At 46.6% G+C, this 25113-nt stretch overlaps 1 protein-coding gene across 1 annotated transcript in view; it reads left to right on the top strand.

Moving 5' to 3' along the window:
* The first annotated feature begins 22809 nt into the window (after positions 1-22809).
* suclg2 (succinate-CoA ligase GDP-forming subunit beta) overlaps positions 22810-25113 on the top strand; it is a 70988-nt gene continuing 68684 nt past the window's right edge. Inside the window, exon 1 of the mRNA XM_023794027.2 lies at positions 22810-22929. Coding sequence (XP_023649795.1) covers positions 22843-22929 — 87 coding nt within the window. The 5' untranslated portion in view covers positions 22810-22842. The remainder of the gene's footprint in view (positions 22930-25113) is intronic.

Here is a 25113-nt window from a genome sequence, read left to right as displayed (position 1 = left end):
ATGACTGTGTTTAAACTGCAATAAATGGAAAACAAGCACGCTGACTCCTGGCCGGCCACGGGGCGCGTTTCCTTACTGTCACGGGCACGGTGCCCTGGGCTGATGTGGTATTGCTCCTTTTCTGCACAATTAGCATTGTCTCGCTTAGCAACATTTGCAAGGCAGATCGTGTCAGCACACGCTAACGAGTCATCACGACATCGAACCGTCATAACGATCTCTATGACACGTTGCCTTTGTCTGCACTTCTGGCATCAGCTGATTTCCCACGTGACTGCAAACGTCTCCTGTTTCACGCGACCGCTCACCCACTAATAAATCTGACGGTTATTGTTTATAAGTCGTGCCAAATAGCCCGACTGCCTCCTTCTGTCCTTTGGAGATCCGGCTCATTTGCCCGACGCGCCAGAGGTCAGCAGTGAGCAAACAGTTCCTGGAGGCAGCCGATACGCACGGCCGGGCCCAAACCCCCCCCCACCGAGGACGCCACACTCACGATGCTACGCACGCCAACTAATGACTCTCACCAGAGAAATAAAGTATCATTACATCACAGTCTCTTGATAATGTAGACTCATCATGTAGGATCTCATTCTGGAGCTACATTTGCGATTAATAATACTATAACAGCAGTAATGCACCATCTTGCATAATCAAAACATAGGGCCCAAGTTCAGGGAAAGTAAGGTTTTGTTATATGCAGTCCATCTCAGATGAACAGAGTCATGAATAGTTGATATTATGAAGGCAGAGAAGACTGGCTTGTTTAAAAATTAAAATAATCATCACTGAAAATTATAACTTGAGTGTTTATTGGATTTTTCTCTTCCCCGGCAGTTTTCAAGGCACCCCATTAAAAGATAGCCTACCTATGGATTGACAACCCGTCGAGCACGCTCTCCACAGACGTATTGACAGAGCTGCGGTTAATAGGATGGGCCCTGAATTTGCCGCTGCTGAAATATTGACTCTGAAAGCGCTCTGACATAAAAAGGAGGGGGGGTAGCACACCGAACAGTAAGATCAAAACATAACATTCAGAGCTAATCTTGCACCATCCTACTCAGCATAAGAGCTATTGAAGGGATATGCTTATGATGATGTCATCTGCTGTTACACGTTACATGGGTCAGGCTTGGCTGTGAAAACTACCTGCCTACAGTTGCTTAGGGCCCCCTTGTGCCGCCAAAACAGCTTGAGGAATAGACTCCACAAGACCTCCGAAGGTCTCCTGTGGTATCTGACACCAAGATGTTGGCAGCAGATCCTTTAAGTCCAGTAAGTTACAAGACGGGGCCTCCATTAATTGCACTTGTTTGTCCGGCACATCCCACAGATGCTTGATCGGATTGAGATTTGGGGGATTTGGGGGCCAATTCAGCACCTTGAACTCTTTTTCATGCACCTGAAACCATTCCTGAACAATGTTTGCAGTGTGGCAGGGCGCATTATCCAGCTGAAAGAGGCCAGTGCCGTTGGGGAATACCACTGCCATGAAGGGGTGTACTTAATCTACAACAATGTTTATGTATGTGGCACAGGTACATGTCAGAATAACATCCACGTAAATGCCAGGACCCAAGGAGTCCCAGCCGAACTGCCTCCGCTGGCTTCACATAGTGCATCCTGCTGTCATCTCTTCCCCAGGTAGATGGACATGATGCAACACAAAACCTGACCAACTCACCTTCTTCCGTTGCTCCATGGTATAGCTATGATGTTCACATGCCCATTGTACAGTAGATGCCTTCAGCGATGGACAAGGGTCAGCATGGACACCCTGAGCAGCCCGCAGCTATACAGGCCCATACTCAGCAAGCTGCGATGCTCTGTGTGTTCTGACGCCTTTCTCTCATAGACAGCATTAACTTTTTCAACAATTCCTGCTACAGTAGCTCTCCTGTGGGAACAGACCAGACAGGCTACCCTTCGCTCCCCACATGCATCAGTGATCCTTGGCCACCCATGACTCTATTGCTGGTTTACCAGTTCGCCTTCCTTAGACCAGTTTTGGTCAGTACTGACCATTGCATACTGGGAACACCCCACAAGACCTGCCCTTTTGGAGATGCTCTGACCCAGTCGTCTAGCTATCAGAATCTGGCTTTTGTCATAGTCGCTCACATCCTTACAGTTGCCCATTTTTCCTGCATCCAACACATCAACTTCAAGAACTGACTGTTCACTTGCCATATATATAATAGCACCCATGACAGATGCCATTGTGATGAGATAATCAAAATAATTCACTTCACGTCTCAGTGGTTTTAAAGTATTGGCCACATAAATGACTGACTGTACTGTGCTGGGTGTGTGTCATCTGGTCAGTAATTTCATAATGCCCAAAGGAAACTGAACAGAAATGTACCTTCAAGGATTCAGATATAGAAATGCGGCACAGCATTTGCCCATCACTGACCTTTCCTGCAGATCCAGCCATGCAGAGAGGCCTTTGACAGAGAAACAGTAAGAATAGCATGCTAGTGGATAAGAAAAGCATGCTAGTGGATAAGAATAGCATGCTAGTGGATAAGAATAGCATGCTAGTGGATAAGAATAGCATGCTAGTGGATAAGAAAAGCATGCTAGTGGATAAGAATAGCATGCTAGTGGATAAGAATAGCATGCTAGTGGATAAGAAAAGCATGCTAGTGGATAAGAATAGCATGCTAGTGGATAAGAAAAGCATGCTAGTGGATAAGAATAGCATGCTAGTGGATAAGAAAAGCATGCTAGTGGATAAGAATAGCATGCTAGTGGATAAGAAAAGCATGCTAGTGGATAAGAATAGCATGCTAGTGGATAAGAATAGCATGCTAGTGGATAAGAATAGCATGCTAGTGGATAAGAAAAGCATGCTAGTGGATAAGAATAGCATGCTAGTGGATAAGAAAAGCATGCTAGTGGATAAGAATAGCATGCTAGTGGATAAGAAAAGCATGCTAGTGGATAAGAATAGCATGCTAGTGGATAAGAAAAGCATGCTAGTGGATAAGAATAGCATGCTAGTGGATAAGAATAGCATGCTAGTGGATAAGAATAGCATGCTAGTGGATAAGAAAAGCATATTCCCAGGTAAAATAAAAGCACTGCTTAGCAGTGAGCAGGTTCTCTCCCAAATGCTGCAGCTAATTTATACGCAGCCTTGGCTGATAATTCAAGCACTTCCATAGGGATCTCAGTCGGGATCTTTCGATATTCTGTATCAGCTACAGACAGATATATATATATAATCCAATATGGTCAATGATGCTTTACATTTAATTGCTTTTATCCAACACCTTTGTTCAATGTGACGTAAGACCTGTATCATCCATTCCAGAGAAATTTAGCAGTTTGTTTTCTGTGGATCTGGCTATTTGCTGATGACCTTGAGGAAATCGGAATATTATAGCAAAGTAAGAAAGCTGAATTTGAATTTTTGACATTTTTGACCTGTGACAGATTTGTGTATTTTGTGTATTCTTTACTTTGCCTGTAACATGTATACATGTATGTGCCCAGTGCTGAACTGACATCCCATCCACATTTCCGGGCTACAGAAGGCTGCACTGAGCAGGTTCTCTGCAGGTTAACACAGCAGTGCACAAGAATAAGGCAGAAGACACTGAAATCAGCCAGGTAGAGAGTGCAAGCAACTTTCTAATGCCAGAGGTGACTGTCAACTTGTCCCACAGTGCCTCATGAAATGTGGGATGACATCAAGTGACCTTCAAAAAGGAATGGGGAACATTAAGTGCAGGTGTGAAGTGCACTGCTAGGACAGTTCATATCAGGCTCCTAGAAGCAGGACTGAAGTCCCATAAGGCAAGGAAGAAGTTCTTCATTAATGAGAAATAGGGAACCAGGCTGGGGTTTGCGAAAAAAAATAAAATAATAATAATAATTATTATTATTATTATTTATATAAATTAATAATAATTATAATGATAATTTATATATATATATATATGGTATGATGTTCCAATTAGATATAGATGCAGAGATGCCCGTCCATAAATTGAGAAGGGAGTGAAACAAAAAATTGTGTTGTGGTCTCTTAATTTTTCCCATGGGTGTGTGTGTGTGTGTGTCTGTCTGTGTGTGTGTGTGTGTGTGTGTATAGGCACATAAAACATGCATGACACAGTCCCTTTCACAGTAAAATGTACCTTATCCCTTTACATTGACAGCCCATTACATGCAAAAGGCTGCACATCACACACACAGTGAGTCTAAGTGCTCCGTAGGAACGCCTGTGAGGCGAGAATCCCCGTGTCCTTCCCAGACGTGTGCCTGGAATCCCCGTGTCCTTCCCAGACGTGTGCCTGGAATCCCCGTGTCCTTCCCAGACGTGTGCCTGGAATCCCCGTGTCCTTCCAAGACGTGTGCCTGGAATCCCCGTGTCCTTCCCAGACGTGTGCCTGGAATCCCTTCCAGACATGCTCCGCTGTGGAGACGGCTAAAGTGTGAAATCGCTCTGTACGTCACCCCAGATAAGCGCTTCTGCTACGTGAATAAAAAGTGAATAGCGCGACACGGCAGCCCATGCAAAACGGCCCGTCATGTTTGCCTGAGTTACTGCCAGCTGGTCTCATACTGTAGCTAAACAACATAGTAATGCTTTTCTCAACGCTTCCTTAACGCTTCCTTAATGTTTCCTCTGATATTTTACATTCTCACCCATTAGCTAATACAGGACACTGGGAGGATGGGAGCTGTTGGACATTCAAGAATATACTTCTGCCAAATGTGTGTTTTTGTAATTATTATATTGTGAGGACCAGATTTCCCCACAATATGACAAAAACCTGTTATTTTGATGATATGGGGACATTTTTTTTTCCAGTCCCCGCAAGAATAATATTAATTTTATACAAATCTGTAAATGCATTCAAAAAACTAAAACTGCCAAAAGTCTTGTTTTTGTTTGGTTACTTATGGATAGGGCTGGGTAGGGGTCAGGTTGCCATGGGTGGGAGAGGGTTACCTATAGAAAATGAATGGAGAGTCCCCACAAAGATATGAATACAAATCTGTGTGTGCGCGTGTGTAACTGTCCACTGCTTCGTGTTAGATATCATTACTCAAACACTACAATGGGCAGCTATTGCATCCTGTACAATGTTCATGTACCAAAATACAGCTAAAGGTTCTGCTCCACAGATCTGATATTTCATTTCCAGGACGCTGCAAAGCATAAAGACGGACACCACAAAGGGTCCCAGTGGTCACCTTCCTATGTGTGACAGAAGCAAGAGAGGGGGTGAGCAACGGAATAAATCTGACGCATTTTATCTTGTGTACCATGTGACTGGCGAAGTGACGGCATGGCCCCCCGTCCCCCCCCCAAAACAGATATGCTGGGGAAGGGAGGGGACACTGTACCCAGACACCGAAATGCAGACACATTCAGAAATATGGATACACAGAATTTGAAAAATATCGTGAGGAAGCTTCACGTGTCATTGTATCATGTTTAGTATATGTGAGAAAGTGGTGTGATGAGACATGAACGGCATGACAGTAAATCGGCGTGTTCGCTGTCGGAGGCACGCTGCCTGGTTACCTACTGCGCCACACCAGCTCTGGTCCTTCATTAAAAACCGCACTCCTTCGCGGACGCTGTTTGACTGACAGGTGTGTACAAACAGCACGCCCCCCCCCCCCCCCCAATCCCTCTCATTAAACGCGCTTCAGTTGATTACCCACACTGTGGCTTCTCCAAAAAACTCCTCAGGCAGCCTATCACACTTTCGTTTTTTCATCGCGTTTCCGTGGATTACAGCCGACGTTGGTCCCAGCGATGAGAGGAAGGTTAAGCACAGGCCGGGATGACCGAATTGTCGGGAACGCCCTCTGTATCGTCAGGAATGCCCTCTGTATCATCGGGAACGCCCTCTGTATCGTCCGGAACACCCTCTGTATCATCGGGAATGCCCTCTGTATCATCGGGAACGCCCTCTCTATTGTTGGGAACGCCCTCTGTATCGTCGGGAACGCCCTCTGTGTTGTCGGGAACGCCCTCTCTCTCGTCGGGAACGCCCTCTGTATCGTCGGGAACGCCCTCTGTGTCGTCGGGAACGCCCTCTGTATCGTCCGGAACGCCCTCTGTGAAGAATCGGGGCCCTCGGCACCTTCTGCTTCCTCTTCAAAATGGCATCCGTCATGTGCCTTCTTGCTGATGTGTTTCTCCCGCAGGGCTTGTGTTTCCAAGGTGGGTATCCGGCCCTTTTAATCACTGAGTGTTTAGCACACAAAGAAAGCCTCGTCGCAGAGGGTAGCAGTGACAGGACAGAGCTCAGTGACGATCTGGACACAGCTGGCCTCCCTCAGCTCTCGGCAATGGGGCGACATAAAGGCTTCTGACTGACTCGAGGCAGGGAGGGGCGGGGACAGACGCTGAGGAATGGGAACAGACAGTGGGGACCCTTACAAAATGGAATCATGTTATTATCATCCCAGTATGGCTGTACTGGATTTTACTTTCAGGGTTTTTCTATTCTGTGCATTTATGATATGATGTTCCTAGTATTTGAACAATATTTTGTTTTATACTATGGCACCACAGTGTTCTGGTATGTCCTACGGTATTAATTTCAAAGCAATATCAGTACTATAGTATTTAATACTCATGGTACTGCCAAGAAGCACATATGATACAGCTCCTTGACAAAGTAACTGCATTGTAAACACTGGACTGCATCATTCCAGTTGTACTGGGTTTGGTGACGGAATCTGGGAATTTCACCTAAGCAACTCGCAGAAATCAGTAATTATGATGTGGCATTTTATTTTCGCACATTTATGTGTGTGTTTTATTTCTGTTTTTTTGGACGTGTGTTTTGATAAAAACGTTTCCTTCGTTTTTTGCCATTGAAACACTTATATTGCTCAGTGGTTAATTGGTTTTGATGTATGCGGCTATTAAACTGCTGAAGTGTTTTCTTCACTAAAACAGATACATTTCATGCATGGTACATTTAACGTAATTATTATAACATCTAAATTCAGTGCTGTATCATTACAATACTGTGGTAAACATTACATAAAATACTATTGAAAATAAGCTTATATTACCATATTATAACATATTTAAGAATGTTATTTCCATGGTACAATACAAAAACCTTAACTGATTACCATTGTATTTTAACTTAGTATACATAGTAATACTATATAGTGTACTATGGTATATTGGTATCCAAAATACAGTGGTTTCACTATATTGGCACTACTATGCCATTACTTTGATGATAATACCAGGATCGGGTGGCGGCCAAGGGAGGCCCTGGCGGTCCGATCCCCGGCTGACAAAACTGGCTTTCGGGACATGGAATGTCACCTCTCTGGTGGGGAAGGAGCCCGAGCTTGAGCGTGAGGTTGAGAGGTATCGACTAGATATAGTCGGGCTCACCTCAACACATAGCTTGGGTTCTGGAACCGATCTCCTGGAGAGGGGCTGGACGCTCTTTTACTCTGGAGTTGCGGCGGGTGAGCGACGCCGGGCTGGGGTGGGGCTATTGGTGGCCCCACAGCTCGGTGCATTAACAACGGAGTTTACCCCGGTGAACGAGAGGGCTGTTTCCCTGCGCCTTCGGGTCGGGGATAGGTCTCTGACTGTCATCTGCGCTTATGCGCCGAATGTCAGTTCGGAGTACCGGCCTTCTTGGATTCCCTTAGCGGTATGCTATTTGGCGTGCCGCGGGGGGATTCCATCGTTTTGCTGGGGGACTTCAACGCTCACGTGGGCAATGACAGTGTGACCTGGAAGGGGGTGATTGGGAGGAACGGCCTCCCTGATCTGAACCCGAGTGGTGTTCTGTTATTGGACTTCTGTGCAATGCATGGTTTGTCCATAACGAACACCATGTTCGAGCATAAGGGTGTGCATAAGTGGACATGGTACGAACATGCCCGGGGCTACAGGTCGATGATAGATTTTATAATCGTATCAACTGATCTGCGGCCCTCCGTCTTGGACACTCGGGTAAAGAGAGGGGCAGAGCTGTCAACTGATCACCACCTGGTGATGAGTTGGCTCAGGTGGCGGGGGAGGAAGCCGGTCAGACCTGGTAGGCCCAAGCGCATAGTGAGGGTCTGCTGGGAACGTCTGGCAGAGGCTCCTGTTTGCTGGAGCTTTAACTCGTGCCTCCGGCAGAATTCCAACTGCATGCCGGGGGAGGTTGGGGACATTGAGTCTGAATGGACACTGTTCCGGACCTCCATTGTGGAAGCGGCCGTACAGAGCTGTGGCTGCAGGGTGGTCGGTGCCAGTCGTGGCGGTAACCCCCGTACCCGATGGTGGACACCAGAGGTGAGGGGGGCCGTGAAGCTGAAGAAGGAGGCTTACCGGGAATTATTAGCCCGGGGGTCTCCGCAGGCAGCTGACGGGTACCGGCAGACCAGGCGGAACGCAGCTCGGGCGGTTGCAGATGCAAAAACCTGGGCGTGGGAGGAGTTCGGTGAGGCCATGGAAAGTGACTTTCGGTCGGCTTCAAAAAGGTTCTGGCAAACCATCAGGAGTATCAGGAGGGGGAAGCAGGATTGCCTCGCTGCTTTTTGCAGACGATGTTGTCCTGTTGGCTTCATCTGCTGGGGATCTCCAGCAGGCACTGGGGCGGTTCGCAGCCGAGTGCGACGCGGCAGGGATGAGGATTAGCACCTCCAAGTCCGAGACCATGGTTCTCAGCCGGAAACAGGAGGTTTGCCCTCTTCGGGTTGGGGAAGACGTACTGCCTCAAGTGGAGGAGTTTAAGTATCTCGGGGTCTTGTTCACGAGTGAGGGTAGGCTAGATCGGGAGCTGGATAGACGAATCGGAGCAGCGTCTACAGTTTTGCAGGCGCTTAACTGGTTTGTCGTGGCTAAGAAAGAACTGAGCCAAAAAGCAAAGCTCTCTATCTATTGGTCCATCTTTGTCCCTACCCTCACCTATGGTCATGAGCTATGGGTAATGACCGAAAGAATGAGATCGCGAATACAGGCGGCCGAAATGAGGTTTCTCTGCAGGGTGTCTGGGCTCTCCCTTAGGGATAGGGTGAGAAGTTCGGATATCCGGGAGGGTCTCAGAGTAGAACCACTGCTTCTTCACGTCGAAAGGAGGTGGTTTGGACATCTGGTGTGGATGCCTCCTGGGCGGCTATCCGGAGAGGTTTTCCGTGCATGTCCTACAGGGAGGAGGCCCCGGGGCAGACCCAGGACTCGCTGGAGGGATTATATCTCTTGGCTGGCCTGGGAACGCCTCGGTGTCCTCCCCGAGGAGCTGGTAGAGGTAGCTGGGGAGAGGGAGGTCTGGGTGCCTCTCCTGAAGCTGCTGCCCCCGCGATCCGAACCCCGGACAAGCGGCAGATGATGGATGGATGGATGGATGGTGTCTGTGCTGTATTTATTGGTACAAAAATACGCACTAATCACCTGTATACAGTAATATTCACTGGTGGATAAGCAGAGTCGCATGCAGAAAGCAAAGGGGAAATGCGGACAAAGGACAGCGGTCACCTGACCCCACCTCTCGGGATCCTTCCCAGCTCCTAGCCAATCAAGGACACTGAAGACCTGTTATGGGCACACTGGGAGCTGGGAGGGAGCAAATATGTGAACTGTCTGGGGGTCCCCAAGGATTGTGTTGTGACACGCTGCTGTGGTCCCCTTGTCAGCCTGAAAGCCTTCCATTGGTAGCCTCCTTCAGGGGAACACAGAAGGACTTTATTCATTAGGTTCAGACGGATAGCAGCCCATGCACTATCACCCTGTTACTGAATACGACACCAGTTACATGGTGGTCATCTTTGGTCAGCAAGCTGGAGTGACATCTTCAATTCGAGACAAGTCTCCAGACACATGCACACACATTTACAAGTTTGTAACAGATTTATTACCTTGTAAATAGTCTGTAGGTTTTGCAACTACCCCAACACTTTTGATGCAGCTAATTTTAGGTTTATAATGGAAAAATACAGATTCGCCGTAAGATTTCTTGCATGAGCGTGAGCGTCTGAAAGCATGAGGTCACGCCAGATGTGTGAGAGTCTGAAAGCATGAAGTCACGCCAGATGTGTGAGTCTGAAAGCATGAGGTCATGCCAGATGTGTGAGAGTCTGAAAGCATGAGGTCACGCCAGATGTGTGAGAGTATGAAAGCATGAGGTCACGGCAGATGTGTGAGCGTCTGAAAGCATGAGGTCACGCCAGATGTGTGAGAGTCTGAAAGCATGAGGTCACGGCAGATGTGTGAGCGTCTGAAAGCATGAGGTCACGCCAGATGTGTGAGAGTCTGAAAGCATGAGGTCACGGCAGATGTGTGAGCGTCTGAAAGCATGAGGTCACGGCAGATGTGTGAGCATCTGAAAGCATGAGGTCACGCCAGATGTGTGAGAGTCTGAAAGCATGAGGTCACGCCAGATGTGTGAGTCTGAAAGCGTGAGGTCACGCCAGATGTGTGAGAGTCTGAAAGCATGAAGTCACGCCAGATGTGTGAGAGTCTGAAAGCATGAGGTCACGGCAGATGTGTGAGCGTCTGAAAGCATGAGGTCACGCCAGATGTGTGAGCGTCTGAAAGCATGAGGTCACGCCAGATGTGTGAGTGTCTGAAAGCATGAGGTAACGCCAGATGTGTGAGAGTCTGAAAGCATGAGGTCACGCCAGATGTGTGAGTGTCTGAAAGCATGAGGTCACGCCAGATGTGTGAGAGTCTGAAAGCATGAGGTCACGCCAGATGTGTGAGCGTCTGAAAGCATGAGGTCACGCCAGATGTTTGAGAGTCTGAAAGCATGAGGTCACGCCAGATGTGTGAGAGTCTGAAAGCATGAGGTCACGCCAGATGTGTGAGAGTCTGAAAGCATGAGGTCACGGCAGATGTGTGAGCGTCTGAAAGCATGAGGTCACGCCAGATGTGTGAGCGTCTGAAAGCATGAGGTCACGCCAGATGTGTGAGTGTCTGAAAGCATGAGGTAACGCCAGATGTGTGAGAGTCTGAAAGCATGAGGTCACGCCAGATGTGTGAGTGTCTGAAAGCATGAGGTCACGCCAGATGTGTGAGAGTCTGAAAGCATGAGGTCACGCCAGATGTGTGAGCATCTGAAAGCATGAGGTCACGCCAGATGTTTGAGAGTCTGAAAGCATGAGGTCACGCCAGATGTGTGAGAGTCTGAAAGCATGAAGTCACGCCAGATGTGTGAGCGTCTGAAAGCATAAGGTCACACCACATGTGTGAGCGTCTGAAAGCATGAGGTCACGCCAGATGTGTGAGTGTCTGAAAGCATGAGGTAACGCCAGATGTGTGAGAGTCTGAAAGCATGAGGTCACGCCAGATGTGTGAGTGTCTGAAAGCATGAGGTCACGCCAGATGTGTGAGAGTCTGAAAGCATGAGGTCACGCCAGATGTGTGAGCATCTGAAAGCATGAGGTCACGCCAGATGTTTGAGAGTCTGAAAGCATGAGGTCACGCCAGATGTGTGAGAGTCTGAAAGCATGAAGTCACGCCAGATGTGTGAGAGTATGAAAGCATAAGGTCACACCACATGTGTGAGAGTCTGAAAGCATGAGGTCACGGCAGATGTGTGAGCGTCTGAAAGCATGAGGTCACGCCAGATGTGTGAGCGTCTGAAAGCATGAGGTCACGCCAGATGTGTGAGTGTCTGAAAGCATGAGGTCACGCCAGATGTGTGAGAGTCTGAAAGCATGAGGTCACGCCAGATGTGTGAGCATCTGAAAGCATGAGGTCACGCCAGATGTTTGAGAGTCTGAAAGCATGAGGTCACGCCAGATGTGTGAGAGTCTGAAAGCATGAAGTCACGCCAGATGTGTGAGAGTATGAAAGCATAAGGTCACACCACATGTGTGAGAGTCTGAAAGCATGAGGTCACGGCAGATGTGTGAGCGTCTGAAAGCATGAGGTCACGCCAGATGTGTGAGCGTCTGAAAGCATGAGGTCACGCCAGATGTGTGAGTGTCTGAAAGCATGAGGTAACGCCAGATGTGTGAGAGTCTGAAAGCATGAGGTCACGCCAGATGTGTGAGAGTCTGAAAGCATGAGGTCACGCCAGATGTGTGAGCGTCTGAAAGCATGAGGTCACGCCAGATGTTTGAGAGTCTGAAAGCATGAGGTCACGCCAGATGTGTGAGCGTCTGAAAGCATAAGGTCACGCCAGATGTGTGTGAGCTGGTAGCCCTGCGGTTAGTGGCCCTTTTCATAAGATCAGTCACTGATGTCAATTTAAAAAGGTGGTTTGAGCGCAGTGCTCTCTAGTCCCTTAGTGAAACGAGCTGTAACAATGGATCTCTTGTTTAATTAGGGGCCACGGATTCAACAGCCACTATTTCGCTCCCGGAAACGTTATGGGGAATGGTGCAGTACTGTAATTAGTGCTGACGGTCCTACTTTGGCGTAACACACTTGTGCTTCAATATGCTGGGATTCGATCATGATTAAGCAGCCCCCCACTGAGCGAGTGGGCGGATGACATCACGGCAGAAACGGCCGTAACCTGAAAGACGGTGGGCTACCTTTCGTGAGAACATCAAAACCTCAAAACTAGCTTGTGCGAATCCTGGACCTTCTGAACCTACGTTCTGGAGTAAATCTCAGAAGGATTCATGTTTTGTCCCGTCCGCCCTACTACATATCTGTGGCCCACATTAATCAACAAACCGATTCTGATTACAACTTTGCTCAGCTGGCTGGAGTGAGATTTTCAATTTGAGACACGTCTGCACACAGATATACATGTACAGTATGTAAAAGTTTTATTACCTTGTAAAAAGTCTGTTGAGTTTACAGTTTACAAACTATCCCAACTATTTTGATGTAGCTAATTTTAAGTTTATAGTGGAGTAACATCATAATAATGGATATTTTAATGATCCCTGCAGGGAAATTCCCTTTATGCGTCCCCCAACTTGCACACTGTAGGTGAAAACAAGCTGGCCATGAAGGGCAGCCAGCCCTTGGGGTGCCCAAGGAGCTGGGGGTTAAGGGCCTTGCTCAAGGACCTGCAGATGTGGTGGGACTGGGCTCGAACCGATGACCTTCTGTCTGCTCACATGTACAGAGGCGTAGCCCCCTGAGCCACAAGCTGCCCAAAAGTGCATAGATTTGCCGTAAGATGCCTTGAGTGAGCGTGAGGTAGGAACATGTGAGAGTCACGCCACATGCGTGACAGTCGGCAGCCCTGCCACTGTGTGGAGGCCTCTGGCCTTAGCGGTGTGTTGTGACAATGCTAATGCAGCTTCCGGCGAAACAGAAGCGGGGCTCACCTACGGGAAGCGGGAAAGTGTGCCGGGACCAGGCCGCCGTCGGAGCGCTCTCCTCCGTAGGACCAGGCCGCCGTCGGAGCGCTCTCCTCCGTAGGACCGGCCCGCCGTCGGACCGCTCTCCTCCGTAGGACCAGGCCGCCGTCGGAGCGCTCTCCTCTGTAGGATCAGGCCGCCGTCGGACCGCTCTCCTCCGTAGGATCAGGCCGCCGTCGGAGCGCTCTCCTCCGTAGGACCAGGCCGCCGTCGGAGCGCTCTCCTCCGTAGGACCGGCCCGCTGTCGGACCGCTCTCCTCCGTAGGATCAGGCCGCCGTCGGACCGCTCTCCTCCGTAGGACCAGGCCGCCGTCGGACCGCTCTCCTCCGTAGGACCAGGCCGCCGTCGGACCGCTCTCCTCCGTAGGACCAGGCCGCCGTACTGGATGCCATTCAATTACACGGCAGATTTGAAGATCGCACACCGCCATGCTGCGGTGACCGGAAAATGAGGATGCCCACGCCAGGTTATAATCAGCTCACCCGCCTCCATAATCAGCTCCGGCGTGGTGCAGAGTTACCGCATCAGCCCAGGGGAGAGATTTCCATCTGTCCCTCAGGGTCGCAAACAGTTGCAGGAATCGGCTTAATGGGCTCCGTTTCTGGGGATGAGGGAACCAGTTCAGGTGATTCTGAACATTTTCGCCATTTTTTTTTTTCCGGCAGCAGACAAGAGTGTCGCTTGGAATTCTAGGCCAAAGCACAGGGAGCAGGATGGGTTCAAGCAAATATTGGTTTTGTGTCGAAAAAGCCACTTGGAGGTTTGATATGTTAATCGGCAGGCTCTCGCTGGTGAGGAGCCCCTTAATATTCTCCCGCTGGCCTCCTCCAACAGAGGGTGCCTTCACAAGGTTAATTAGTTGGAGATCTCCTGTGGTTTGGGAACCGATGTCTGCCTGAGATACTGAAAGGAAGGTTCCTCACAAGGTCCCTCCAACAAGGTTAATGTGCCTTATGCATCTCATCACCCCGCCTTATCTTTGCCTGCACTCGCCTCTCGATAAGCGTGTCATTAGTGAGCGATGTAGTGGGCCGGCGTGTACAACAGCCTGAAGTACGGCATCATCGGGCAGACAGCTTTATCCAGGGCTGGGGGCCGTGGACCCCAACCCAACCCCAAATACACAAAACTACCACAAGCAACATTCTGCACAAAGTTGATGTGTCACCATATTGTTTATCAGACATTCCATTTCCAGAACATTCCAAATATGACCACCAGAGACCACAGACAGACTTATGAGACCATGTGACCTGCAGAATTATATCACAGGCTTTAGCCAATCAGGGCATCCCGCCCCAGTAGTGGGGATAGAGTCCCTCAGTGGGTTAGGACTCCATGCCTGTGATCAGAAGGTTACTGGTTCAAAGCCCAGCTGACAGATGTAACCGTTGGACCTTTGAACAAGGTCACTGACCCCCAGTTGCTCCAGGGACTGTCTGATCCTACTTTCTCAAATATGTCCATCACTTCTTATAAAAGCATCTACTAAATCAATTAAATGTAAATGAGCTCTGCAGGGTAGCAAGAAACCCAATTCACAGACTGGACAAGGAGCGAAACATATCTACACCCTTCCTGAAATTGTGCCATAAAAACATACATAGATTTTAAAATAAAAAAGCTATGTTGTGTTAAAGCACAATTCTGCTGTGTTGGGGTCTATATAAAGCATTTAGACTCTACACAGCCTCAATATACTATAAACATCATCATGAAATGTCATCGGAAAGGTGTACATAGTGTGGCAGCTTCTAAGAAATTAGACTAATTGCTCATTTCCTTTGCACAATTATCTAAATCGTATTACATTCATGAATTATTCCTTCAAAGTAAGATTCAGATTCATCCTTGGTGTGAAATGTATTATTTAATTCTTTTAATTAGTGATACTAAATTTGTCTTGCCACACAACTGTGATAAGGGTAATTCTTTGTAATGTCATTATTTAAATCTTGCGATCACGTACAATAAAACCGTTCCTCGGTGTGATATTTGTGATCGCTGTGTGAACGTAAGCCTGGCATACGCAATCGGCTCCCTGCGATTATTGGCCTCGGTATTCCTCCCAACAGCTTCATGATTGCTGTGCTACCAGGATCGACATTTCCTGGAGCTCAGGGCACACGGACAGAGTGCCTTCCTCCATGACTGCAGACAGGAACCGACGGCACACAATCCCAGATGTTTGTGTTATTGGCCTTCAGTTTAGGTTGGACATGTGGCTCCACCTCAGTAGCTGGGCCCTCTCGCCGCTTCGGGTCACTGCTTGGCGGATAACAGGAATTTCACGCCGTGTGTGAGGTCACAGAGATTCCTCGCACACTGGCTTGGGCAGCACAGGACCTCGGTGCTACCACTGAATAATCATGTAAATCACTCATGGGGATGAAGTCATTAAAACAAAAGAAGTAATAAAAAACAAAAACCCACTAAAATCAGCAGAAAGACATTAATCGGTGCTCTGATTAAAGGTACAAATGTACAAATCTGCCTTAGTTATTGTAGCTATCCCAGTTTCATACAAGACATTATTATTATCATATTGTTATCAGTATTGTAATTGTTGTGTTTTTTTTTTATGAATGGTCTTTTTGAGAGCCTCCGTCTAACATGATCCCAGCGGCGTCCCTAATGGCGTGTCCCCTGGCTTCAGTCGACAGACGCCAGGAGTGAATGTGAACCAGATACTTCTGAGGTATGAGTCTACAGTAATGAGACTTAAAATGGTTTTAGCCTTAAAAGTCATTAAATAGAAGAAGGGAAAGCTGAGCCTATTTCGGGTCTTAGTTGATTTAAAGAGAATTGTCTATATTAAAGGGATAATTAGGGATGAAGGCTGGAGAAGAGCTGAGGAACAGCATGTTGAAAAAAATGCTGTTCATGTTATCTTCTGTAATGTGCCTTTAATGTGCTGAGAACAGGCTTCAGAGTGAGCTGGGAATGCAGGAGCTGTGTCTGAAAGCCTAAGCCCTGGCCTTTGACACCGTCATAAGGAGAACAGCTTGATAAGGGAATGTGTTTGTGTGACACTTCCAGCCACAGGTACTAGTTAGACAGGTGGCTCTGTTTCACAGAGATCTGAGGGGCAGCTGAGACTAGTTATGGCCGACATGGTGACCAGCTGAGAACGGTTACTGCAGAGCCGACACGGTGACCAGCCGAGAACGGTTACTGCAGAGCCGACACGGTGACCAGCCGAGAACGGTTACTGCAGAGCCGACACGGTGACCAGCCTAGAACGGTTACTGCAGAGCCGACACGGTGACCAGCCGAGAACGGTTACTGCAGAGCCAAAATGGTGACCAGCCGGGCACGGTTACTGCAGAGCCGACACGGTGACCAGCCGGGCACGGTTACTGCAGAGCCGACACGGTGACCAGCCGGGCACGGTTACTGCAGAGCCGACACGGTGACCAGCCGAGAACGGTTACTGCAGAGCCGACAAGGTGACCAGCCGGGCACGGTTACTGCAGAGCCGACACGGTGACCAGCCGGGCACGGTTACTGCAGAGCCGACATGGTGACCAGCCGGGTCAAAGCCCATAGAGAGTGCTTGGTGGGTGGATATGTGATCAAAGCCCATAGAGAGTGCTTGGGTGGGTGGATATGTGATCAAAGCCCATAGAGAGTGCTTCGGTGGGTGGATATGTGATCAAAGCCCATACAGAGTGCTTCGGTGGGTGGATATGTGATCAAAGCCCATAGAGAGTGCTTCGGTGGGTGGATATGTGATCAAAGCCCATATAGAGTGCTTAGGTGGGTGGATATGTGATCAAAGCCCATAGAGAGTGCTTGGGTGGGTGGATATGTGATCAAAGCCCATAGAGAGTGCTTGGTGGGTGGATATGTGATCAAAGCCCATAGAGAGTGCTTGGTGGGTGGATATGTGATCAAAGCCCATAGAGAGTGCTTCGGTGGGTGGATATGTGATCAAAGCCCATAGAGAGTGCTTCGGTGGGTGGATATGTGATCAAAGCCCATAGAGAGTGCTTCGGTGGGTGGATATGTTGCCAGGCATCCCATCCAGGGTGAACCCCAGCTGTGTTGTCTAGGGGATAGACCCCAGATGACCCTGACTAAGATAAGTGGTTAGAAAATGGATGGATTTAATATATCATCATGCATTAAATTAATACTCCAAACAACAATCCTTTTTAATAAGTACGGGCAGAGTCTGAAATGAGCCCCACTGATGCTGATAGAGGGAAAAAATTGCCAGGCATTAGACTTTTCATAATTTTTTAGGATGCATCACAGCTAAATTTACATCATTTCATATGTATAGGTTTTCACACTTCACCCAATTTTCACACTCGAATCATGATGAGATTTATCAGAATATAAATACCCCTGAGTGTATGCATCTGAGTGGATTCCTGCATTCATTTGCTGTGCACACTCCCACAATATTTACTCATCTAATGAGAAAAATAATGAGAGAAATAAAAGTCATTTATTAAAGCATATAATAGCAACATTTTGATTTAACTTAAGCTGTTAAAAATGGGAGAAATGGAGGATATAAATAAAAATAGACATTATTATTTGCAATTTTATTTATTTAGCACAGTGGTTCCCATGTGGGGGTCTGGAGACACCACTGTGGGGTTAGGATTGATTTCCAGAGTATGTTAATAAAGAATTTAAAATGTGAAAAAAATCCATTGTAATCATAATCGCAACCGGTCAACAGATAAATCTACAGTGGAGTCTGGGGTCAATGAAATCTACTGAGGGTGACCCCCTCCATCAAAATCAGTGAACTCTACTGAGAGTGAGCCCCTCTCTCCAAATCAGTGAACTCTACTGAGGGTGACCCCCTCCATCCAAATCAGTGAACTCTACTGAGAGTGACCCCCTCCCTCCAAATCAGTGAAATCTACTGAGGGTGACCCCCTCCATCCAAATCAGTGAACTCTACTGAGAGTGACCCCCTCCCTCCAAATCAATGAACTCTACTGAGGGTGACCCCCTCCCTCCAAATCAGTGAACTCTACTGAGAGTGACCCCCTCCCTCCAAATCAGTGAAATCTACTGAGGGTGACCCCCTCCCTCCAAATCAGTGAAACCTACTGAGGGTGACCCCCTCCCTCCAAATCAGTGAACTCTACTGAGAGTGACCCCCTCTCTCCAAATCAGTGAACTCTACTGAGGGTGACCCCCTCCATCCAAATCAGTGAACTCTACTGAGAGTGACCCCCTCCCTCCAAATCAGTGAAATCTACTGAGGGTGACCCCCTCCCTCCAAATCAGTGAACTCTACTGAGGGTGACCCCCCACTCCCAGTTGGCAAAACAAGAGTTTTGAGTCTCTGTCATTGTTACTTTTTGGGGGGCTGTGGGCTGGGAACACATGATATAGCATACAGTACAATTACTCTAAAATAAAAATGAGGTCATCACTACATTGCATCAGAGAGAAGCTTAGGGAAAATAAAAATTACTACTGAGGGTGACCCCCTCCCTCCAAATCAGTGAACTCTACTGAGAGTGACCCCCTCTCTCCAAATCAGTGAACTCTACTGAGGGTGACCCCCTCCATCCAAATCAGTGAACTCTACTGAGAGTGACCCCCTCCCTCCAAATCAGTGAAATCTACTGAGGGTGACCCCCTCCATCCAAATCAGTGAACTCTACTGAGAGTGACCCCCTCCCTCCAAATCAATGAACTCTACTGAGGGTGACCCCCTCCCTCCAAATCAGTGAACTCTACTGAGAGTGACCCCCTCCCTCCAAATCAATGAACTCTACTGAGAGTGACCCCCTCCCTCCAAATCAGTGAAACCTACTGAGAGTGACCCCCTCCCTCCAAATCAGTGAAATCTACTGAGGGTGACCCCCTCCATCCAAATCAGTGAACTCTACTGAGAGTGACCCCCTCCCTCCAAATCAGTGAAATCTACTGAGGGTGACCCCCTCCCTCCAAATCAGTGAAACCTACTGAGAGTGACCCCCTCCCTCCAAATCAGTGAAATCTACTGAGGGTGACCCCCTCCATCCAAATCAGTGAACTCTACTGAGAGTGACCCCCTCCCTCCAAATCAGTGAAATCTACTGAGGGTGACCCCCTCCATCCAAATCAGTGAACTCTACTGAGAGTGACCCCCTCCCTCCAAATCAGTGAAATCTACTGAGGGTGACCCCCTCCCTCCAAATCAGTGAACTCTACTGAGGGTGACCCCCCACTCCCAGTTGGCAAAACAAGAGTTTTGAGTCTCTGTCATTGTTACTTTTTGGGGGGCTGTGGGCTGGGAACACATGATATAGCATACAGTACAATTACTCTAAAATAAAAATGAGGTCATCACTACATTGCATCAGAGAGAAGCTTAGGGAAAATAAAAATTAGATTCCTACATCACCAAGATCCTACTTTGATGCAATATACAAGCTGCTTTGCCTCAAATTTCTCAAGAATTTCTCCAGCAAGTTGGGTCTAAAAGTCTGAGCTCTGCAGGAGACATCATTGCTGACCCCCCTTAAGGTTACTCAGATAAGTAAAGAAATTAGATCATCAGAAGACCACTAAAAGACCTCACTTTTTCTTTTTGCCACCTTTATAGTATATCTTTGTACACATTCCCTGCTCTTTGACGTTCGTTGTCACTGATTTACTCATATTTAAGCTGTTAATTTTTCACAACAGAAACATTATGATGAATTCTTCAAACAACAAATGACAGTGTATGCAGTGTTTCTCCCTTAAAGTGAAAATCCAGCTTTTACGATGATTACATGTTCAGAAGGAGAGCAGAGGTGCTGTGTCACTCTAATAGGGAGACATTCACACTGCGAGAGCCCCCTTCCCCCCACCAATCAGGAAACACTCATTTCACTAAGTAACTTCACCCGACTCGTTATCCTTACTTTTACATATAATCATAAGTCAGGGCGTTAAGATCTTCTCCGATTTTGATTAAAATATGTTTGCAGATGGGTAGCAACAGGACATTTGAGGGCATGTCATTCATGATTTTCTTTCTGAGTGACTGTGAATGATATTCCACAGCAAAGGAAGGTTTGTGAGGCACCTCAGTCAGGTTAACTAACTGCAAGAGGAATTTGGGTAATGCTTTACGTTAACTGCACTTACATAACGCATTCATTATACATTCATAAGAGGCATGTAAGTAAACCATAACACCCTAACATACCGCAACAGCTTTAATATATATTATAACACATATTACAATGTTTGTTATTAATGTATACTAAGGCCATGAAGGTATGTCAGGATGTTATGGTATACTTACATGCTACTTAAAAATAGTTATGAATGCATGATGAATGTGCACTGAATTTTCTATGAATGCATTAAGGTGCAGTTAATGTAAGATGTTACTGGAATCCGGAGCAGTAGGAGGAAACCCCCTGGGGGTGGGACTTGGACACACAGCCAAGGGGCTGCGAGGCCCCTGTGTCCCCCACTGAGCTCCCCCCATATGAAAAACAGCCGGCCTGTGTACATGGAAGAATAAAAGAAAATAACATTAAAAAAAAACCTACAAACACTATAATGTTTATTTAAAATGCTGCAGTATGCACTTTCACACATCATTTATATGCAAATGTCACTCACTTTGTCATAATTTCTGTTTTTAATGACTGCCTCTCTCTAATTGTACTTTTAAGATGTGTTATGAAGAAGGGTTTTAGAGGAATGTGGAATGTGTGCGTTTCTTTTAAAAAGCTCATATCGTAATCTCCTGCAGAGCCAGAGAAGTGGAAGCCCAACATGGGAGTATTTTTAGCTAAGGACTAAAGCACCACAACAACACACTGTAATTACTCCACTGCAAAATCCAGTGGCCAACAAAAACACAGTCTGTGACATTTTAATGCCCCTATTGGTTAATTTTCACAAGAGGATTAACCACAAGGCGAAGAAGAAGGACACAAATCCTAAAAAAATGAACAACTTCTAAAGCTCTTTATATAGTATGCTGTGTGCAAATAAAACACACACAGACATTATCCATTTATAGACCTATTACAAAGGCCGACCAGAAATTCAAGTTCAAAACCTGGACATTTGTGTAACGTGTGTATGTGTCAGGAAATTATCTGAGTCATGCATGTATGTGTCAGGAAATTATCTGTAGGCATGTGTGTATGCGCCAGAAATAAATCAGGGGACCGTAAATAAACCCACACGCTTCTACTGTACATGAAATCACTATTTATTTTGTGAAATTGATTTTTATACTTCGTGAACATTTCTGATGTTCCTTTAAACATTTCTCTTCATTTAAGGGTGCGTAAAGATTCATTTGTGTGCTGAACATTGTTTCTTGTCAGATGGAAACACCTTAAAGCCATGTCCACACAGCCCAGGACTGCAAATGACCAGTTTTTCCCTTGTGTGATTAGTGGTTTGATGTGTGTGTGGTCTGAGCTGAGTTTGATGCACATTAAAACTTTTTGTAGATCGCTTGGATGTTAAAACCAGGATATTTATATTTATTGTTGTATTTCAGGTATTTCTTGAGACAGCCTGAAATTAAGACTGTCCCAGTCAAACCAGGAGATCTAGTCACTCTACCCTGATCTCTATGAGTATTATGAGTATTATATACACTTATCATCTCAAGTATTAAGGTGAAGCTGCTGTAAGGCCTGAGTGACTGATAATCAAACTCAGAAAATCACGACACTTTAGATCGGTCACAAACCAGGAGGGAGGGCCAGGTAACAATTCCTGCACGTTTCATTATTATCTCAATTCTAGTACTTGATATTGAAATCTTTTAATCAATTTTGTTCGCATTTACGAGGGACCTTTCTATCTGCTGTAGTTTCTCTAAACAAACTAAATAAAGATCAAACATTTGTGTGAAGTCATTTTATCACTGGAATGTGCTGAGTGCTACCGATTATCCTTGTAAGTATTTACACATTGGGCTGCTCTGCATGACAAGGTCATTTTGTCATTGATATTTAAAGGACAAATATTGTGTGCAAAGAGGCAAAGTCCATACTTCATACTTTTGTTTTGTTTGTTGTTGATTCTTAAGAGACATTTATTACATTTCACCACAGAAATTCGCTCTAAGACAGTATCTAATTTGTAATGTAATTCCTACTGGAACTGGAGAAAGCTTATAGTGTTTCGTTGGACGTGTACAATAACAATAAATATGGTGTACTGTATTGTATTCTGTTCTATTCTAATCTTAAAATAAACATTGTCTTTTTTACATGAAAACAAATACTATAATTCTAATGACTCCATATTTTATAAACCGGTATTATTACATAAAACATATAGCTCTCTACTTATGTATTCAAAACAAAATAAACAGGTCCTATTCTTTTCAAAGATCACTAAATGTAATAACTATTGTACAAAGATACTGAAGATCCGATGCATATTATAGTTTGATTACATTGCTTCTGTAATTTTTTGTATTTTTTGTATTGTTAACATTGCAGTGCCTTTGCACACGCGCTGGACCCGACGCCCACGTGGCCGTGCAGGTGCCGCCGATCGCCACTTCTCGCGATATTTAGCGGGCTTCTCGCGTATTAGTAGTCAGCTGACGCGCACTTTACCTCAGTTCGCGCTTCCGGTCCATGATGGCGGCACCCATGGCATCTCGGGCGGTCTTGAGGGGACTGCGTGGAGCCAGTGGCAGGCACTTGTTTCTGGATAAGAGCAAGGTACAGACTGCTGTCAGACGTGTCGCCTTACTCGTATACATAACCGTAATCGGTTTTTGTACGGCGGACAGCTGTATGCTGTTTGTCATGAATGACTGCCTGCTTTATTCACTTACTTGATCTAAATTCCAGCTGCACCTTTCACAATATACAGTATACTCCAGGGCGCATAATATTCAGTCAAACTTAATGCATTCTTTTGCGAACCATAATCTTTTACAATTGTTCTTTCTGTATGTATTGCTAGATGCGCATTGACAATAAAGTGCTTGAACCTAGGTTGTTGTGCCTACACTCACACTGTATTATACCTAATATACTTCGTCGATTTTTCAGCACAAACTAAAACTTTTTGTGACTTGTTAAAACGCTTCAGTTACCTTTAAGCTTAATTTACCTTGCCGTTTAATATATTTTTTAAACTCTACAACAGAACTTGCCTTCCATGAAGTTATAGGTTAAAGTCTACCCAGCTGGGCACGTTGAAAGGTAAAAGTTCACCAGTCACTGTTAAGGCGGCGATAGTTTAATGATTAGTTCCATTGATTGACCTTTATACTTAAAAACTGCATCCCGATACGCCTCTCTCCCCTGCTTTTTCAAACATCGGACTCGGGTCATGCGGTACAAGACCCAAAACCACATCCCAGCGTTTTGTTTGCACACAACATGTAAAGTCCTGTTGGCATTTGTGTTACTTCTCCCAGACAGTCAATAGAAAGTGTACTATACTGTAGGTAACTTAACACAGAGGCTGAATGTTAACAGCAACAAAAAATGGATTTTGCAGTATTTTGTAATTTTGTGATGCTGCAGGACAAAAAAAATCCCCTAGAAGACAAATGCATTTTATCCTTTTACACCTTTAAGTTTGGCTTTGTGTTTGTGTGTAAATATATATGTGCATATAAAATTCCCCACCCCCAACTGGTCAGTGGTTAAGAGGTACATTCAGCGCCATGGTGTGAATCGGCTCTGTGCTCCTGCTTGGGGGGTTCGCTGCTCTGTGTGTCAGGGTCTTCTCAGTGTGTGGAACTGATGACTGACACACTAATGAGCAGGGATTGGACCCCACATGTATATATGAAATTGCTCATATTATAGTTTGATTACATTGCTTCTTGTATTGTTAACATTGCAGTACCTTTGCACACGCGCTGGACCGACGCCCACGTGGTTTTGGTACAGGTGGGGATGGGGTGGGTGTGGTTTTGGTACAGGTGGGGACGGGGTGGGTGTGGTTTTGGTACAGGTGGGGACGGGGTGGGTGTGGTTTTGGTACAGGTGGGGACGGGGTGGGTGTGGTTTTGGTACAGGTGGGGATTGGGTGGGTGTGGTTTTGGTACAGGTGGGGATTGGGTGGGTGTGGTTTTGGTACAGGTGGGGATTGGGTGGGTGTGGTTTTGGTACAGGTGGGGATAGGGTGGGAGTGGTTTTGGTACAGGTGGGGATTGGGTGGGCGTGGTTTTGGTACAGGTGGGGATTGGGTGGGCGTGGTTTTGGTACAGGTGGGGATTGGGTGGGTGTGGTTTTGGTACAGGTGGGGATGGGGTGGGTGTGGTTTTGGTACAGGTGGGGATGGGGTGGGTGTGGTTTTGGTACAGGCGGGGACTGGACAGGGACTGGATGCGGGGCGGAGACCATCTTGGTGCCCTCGGGGCGGGGCTTTGGCTGGGACCGACTGTAGTGTGTAACTCTGTTGATCTCTCCTGTTCTGTGGTTAGTAATGGGGTCCAGCCTGGAAGGAGGTGATGTAATCAAACGCACATTTTTAATATTTTAATCACATGTGCTGCCAGTTGCAGGTGTTTGACCAGGTCCTGACCCCCCAGGGACCTGCCTGCGCCTCGGTCCCTGTCTGCCTGCGCCTCGGTCCCTGTCTGTGCTCTGATGTAAAGTCTTCATCGGCTTCCGTTTGCTCTCTTAGTGCAGCCTAAGCATTTTTTATTACCCAACAGTATAATGAGGTGTAGCTATAGTAACTAGGGACTAGCTTAATCTATTTGGAAAGGCTCCCGATAATGAGATTGTAGACAGTGCCAAATTACATTACAATGCATATCTTAATTGAAAACGGGGTAGCATTTTTCAGAAAGCACATAAAGCAATGGGGTAGCTTTTATATGTCGGCGGTTTAGAGACCCATCCAGTCATGGCATAATTAAAATATGCCACTTATATTAA

The sequence above is a fragment of the Paramormyrops kingsleyae genome, chromosome 8 (assembly GCF_048594095.1).
Source record: "Paramormyrops kingsleyae isolate MSU_618 chromosome 8, PKINGS_0.4, whole genome shotgun sequence".
NCBI classification, from domain to species: Eukaryota; Metazoa; Chordata; class Actinopteri; order Osteoglossiformes; family Mormyridae; genus Paramormyrops; species Paramormyrops kingsleyae.
Note: the sequence above shows the minus strand (reverse complement) of the source record. Positions and strands in the feature narration are given on the sequence as shown.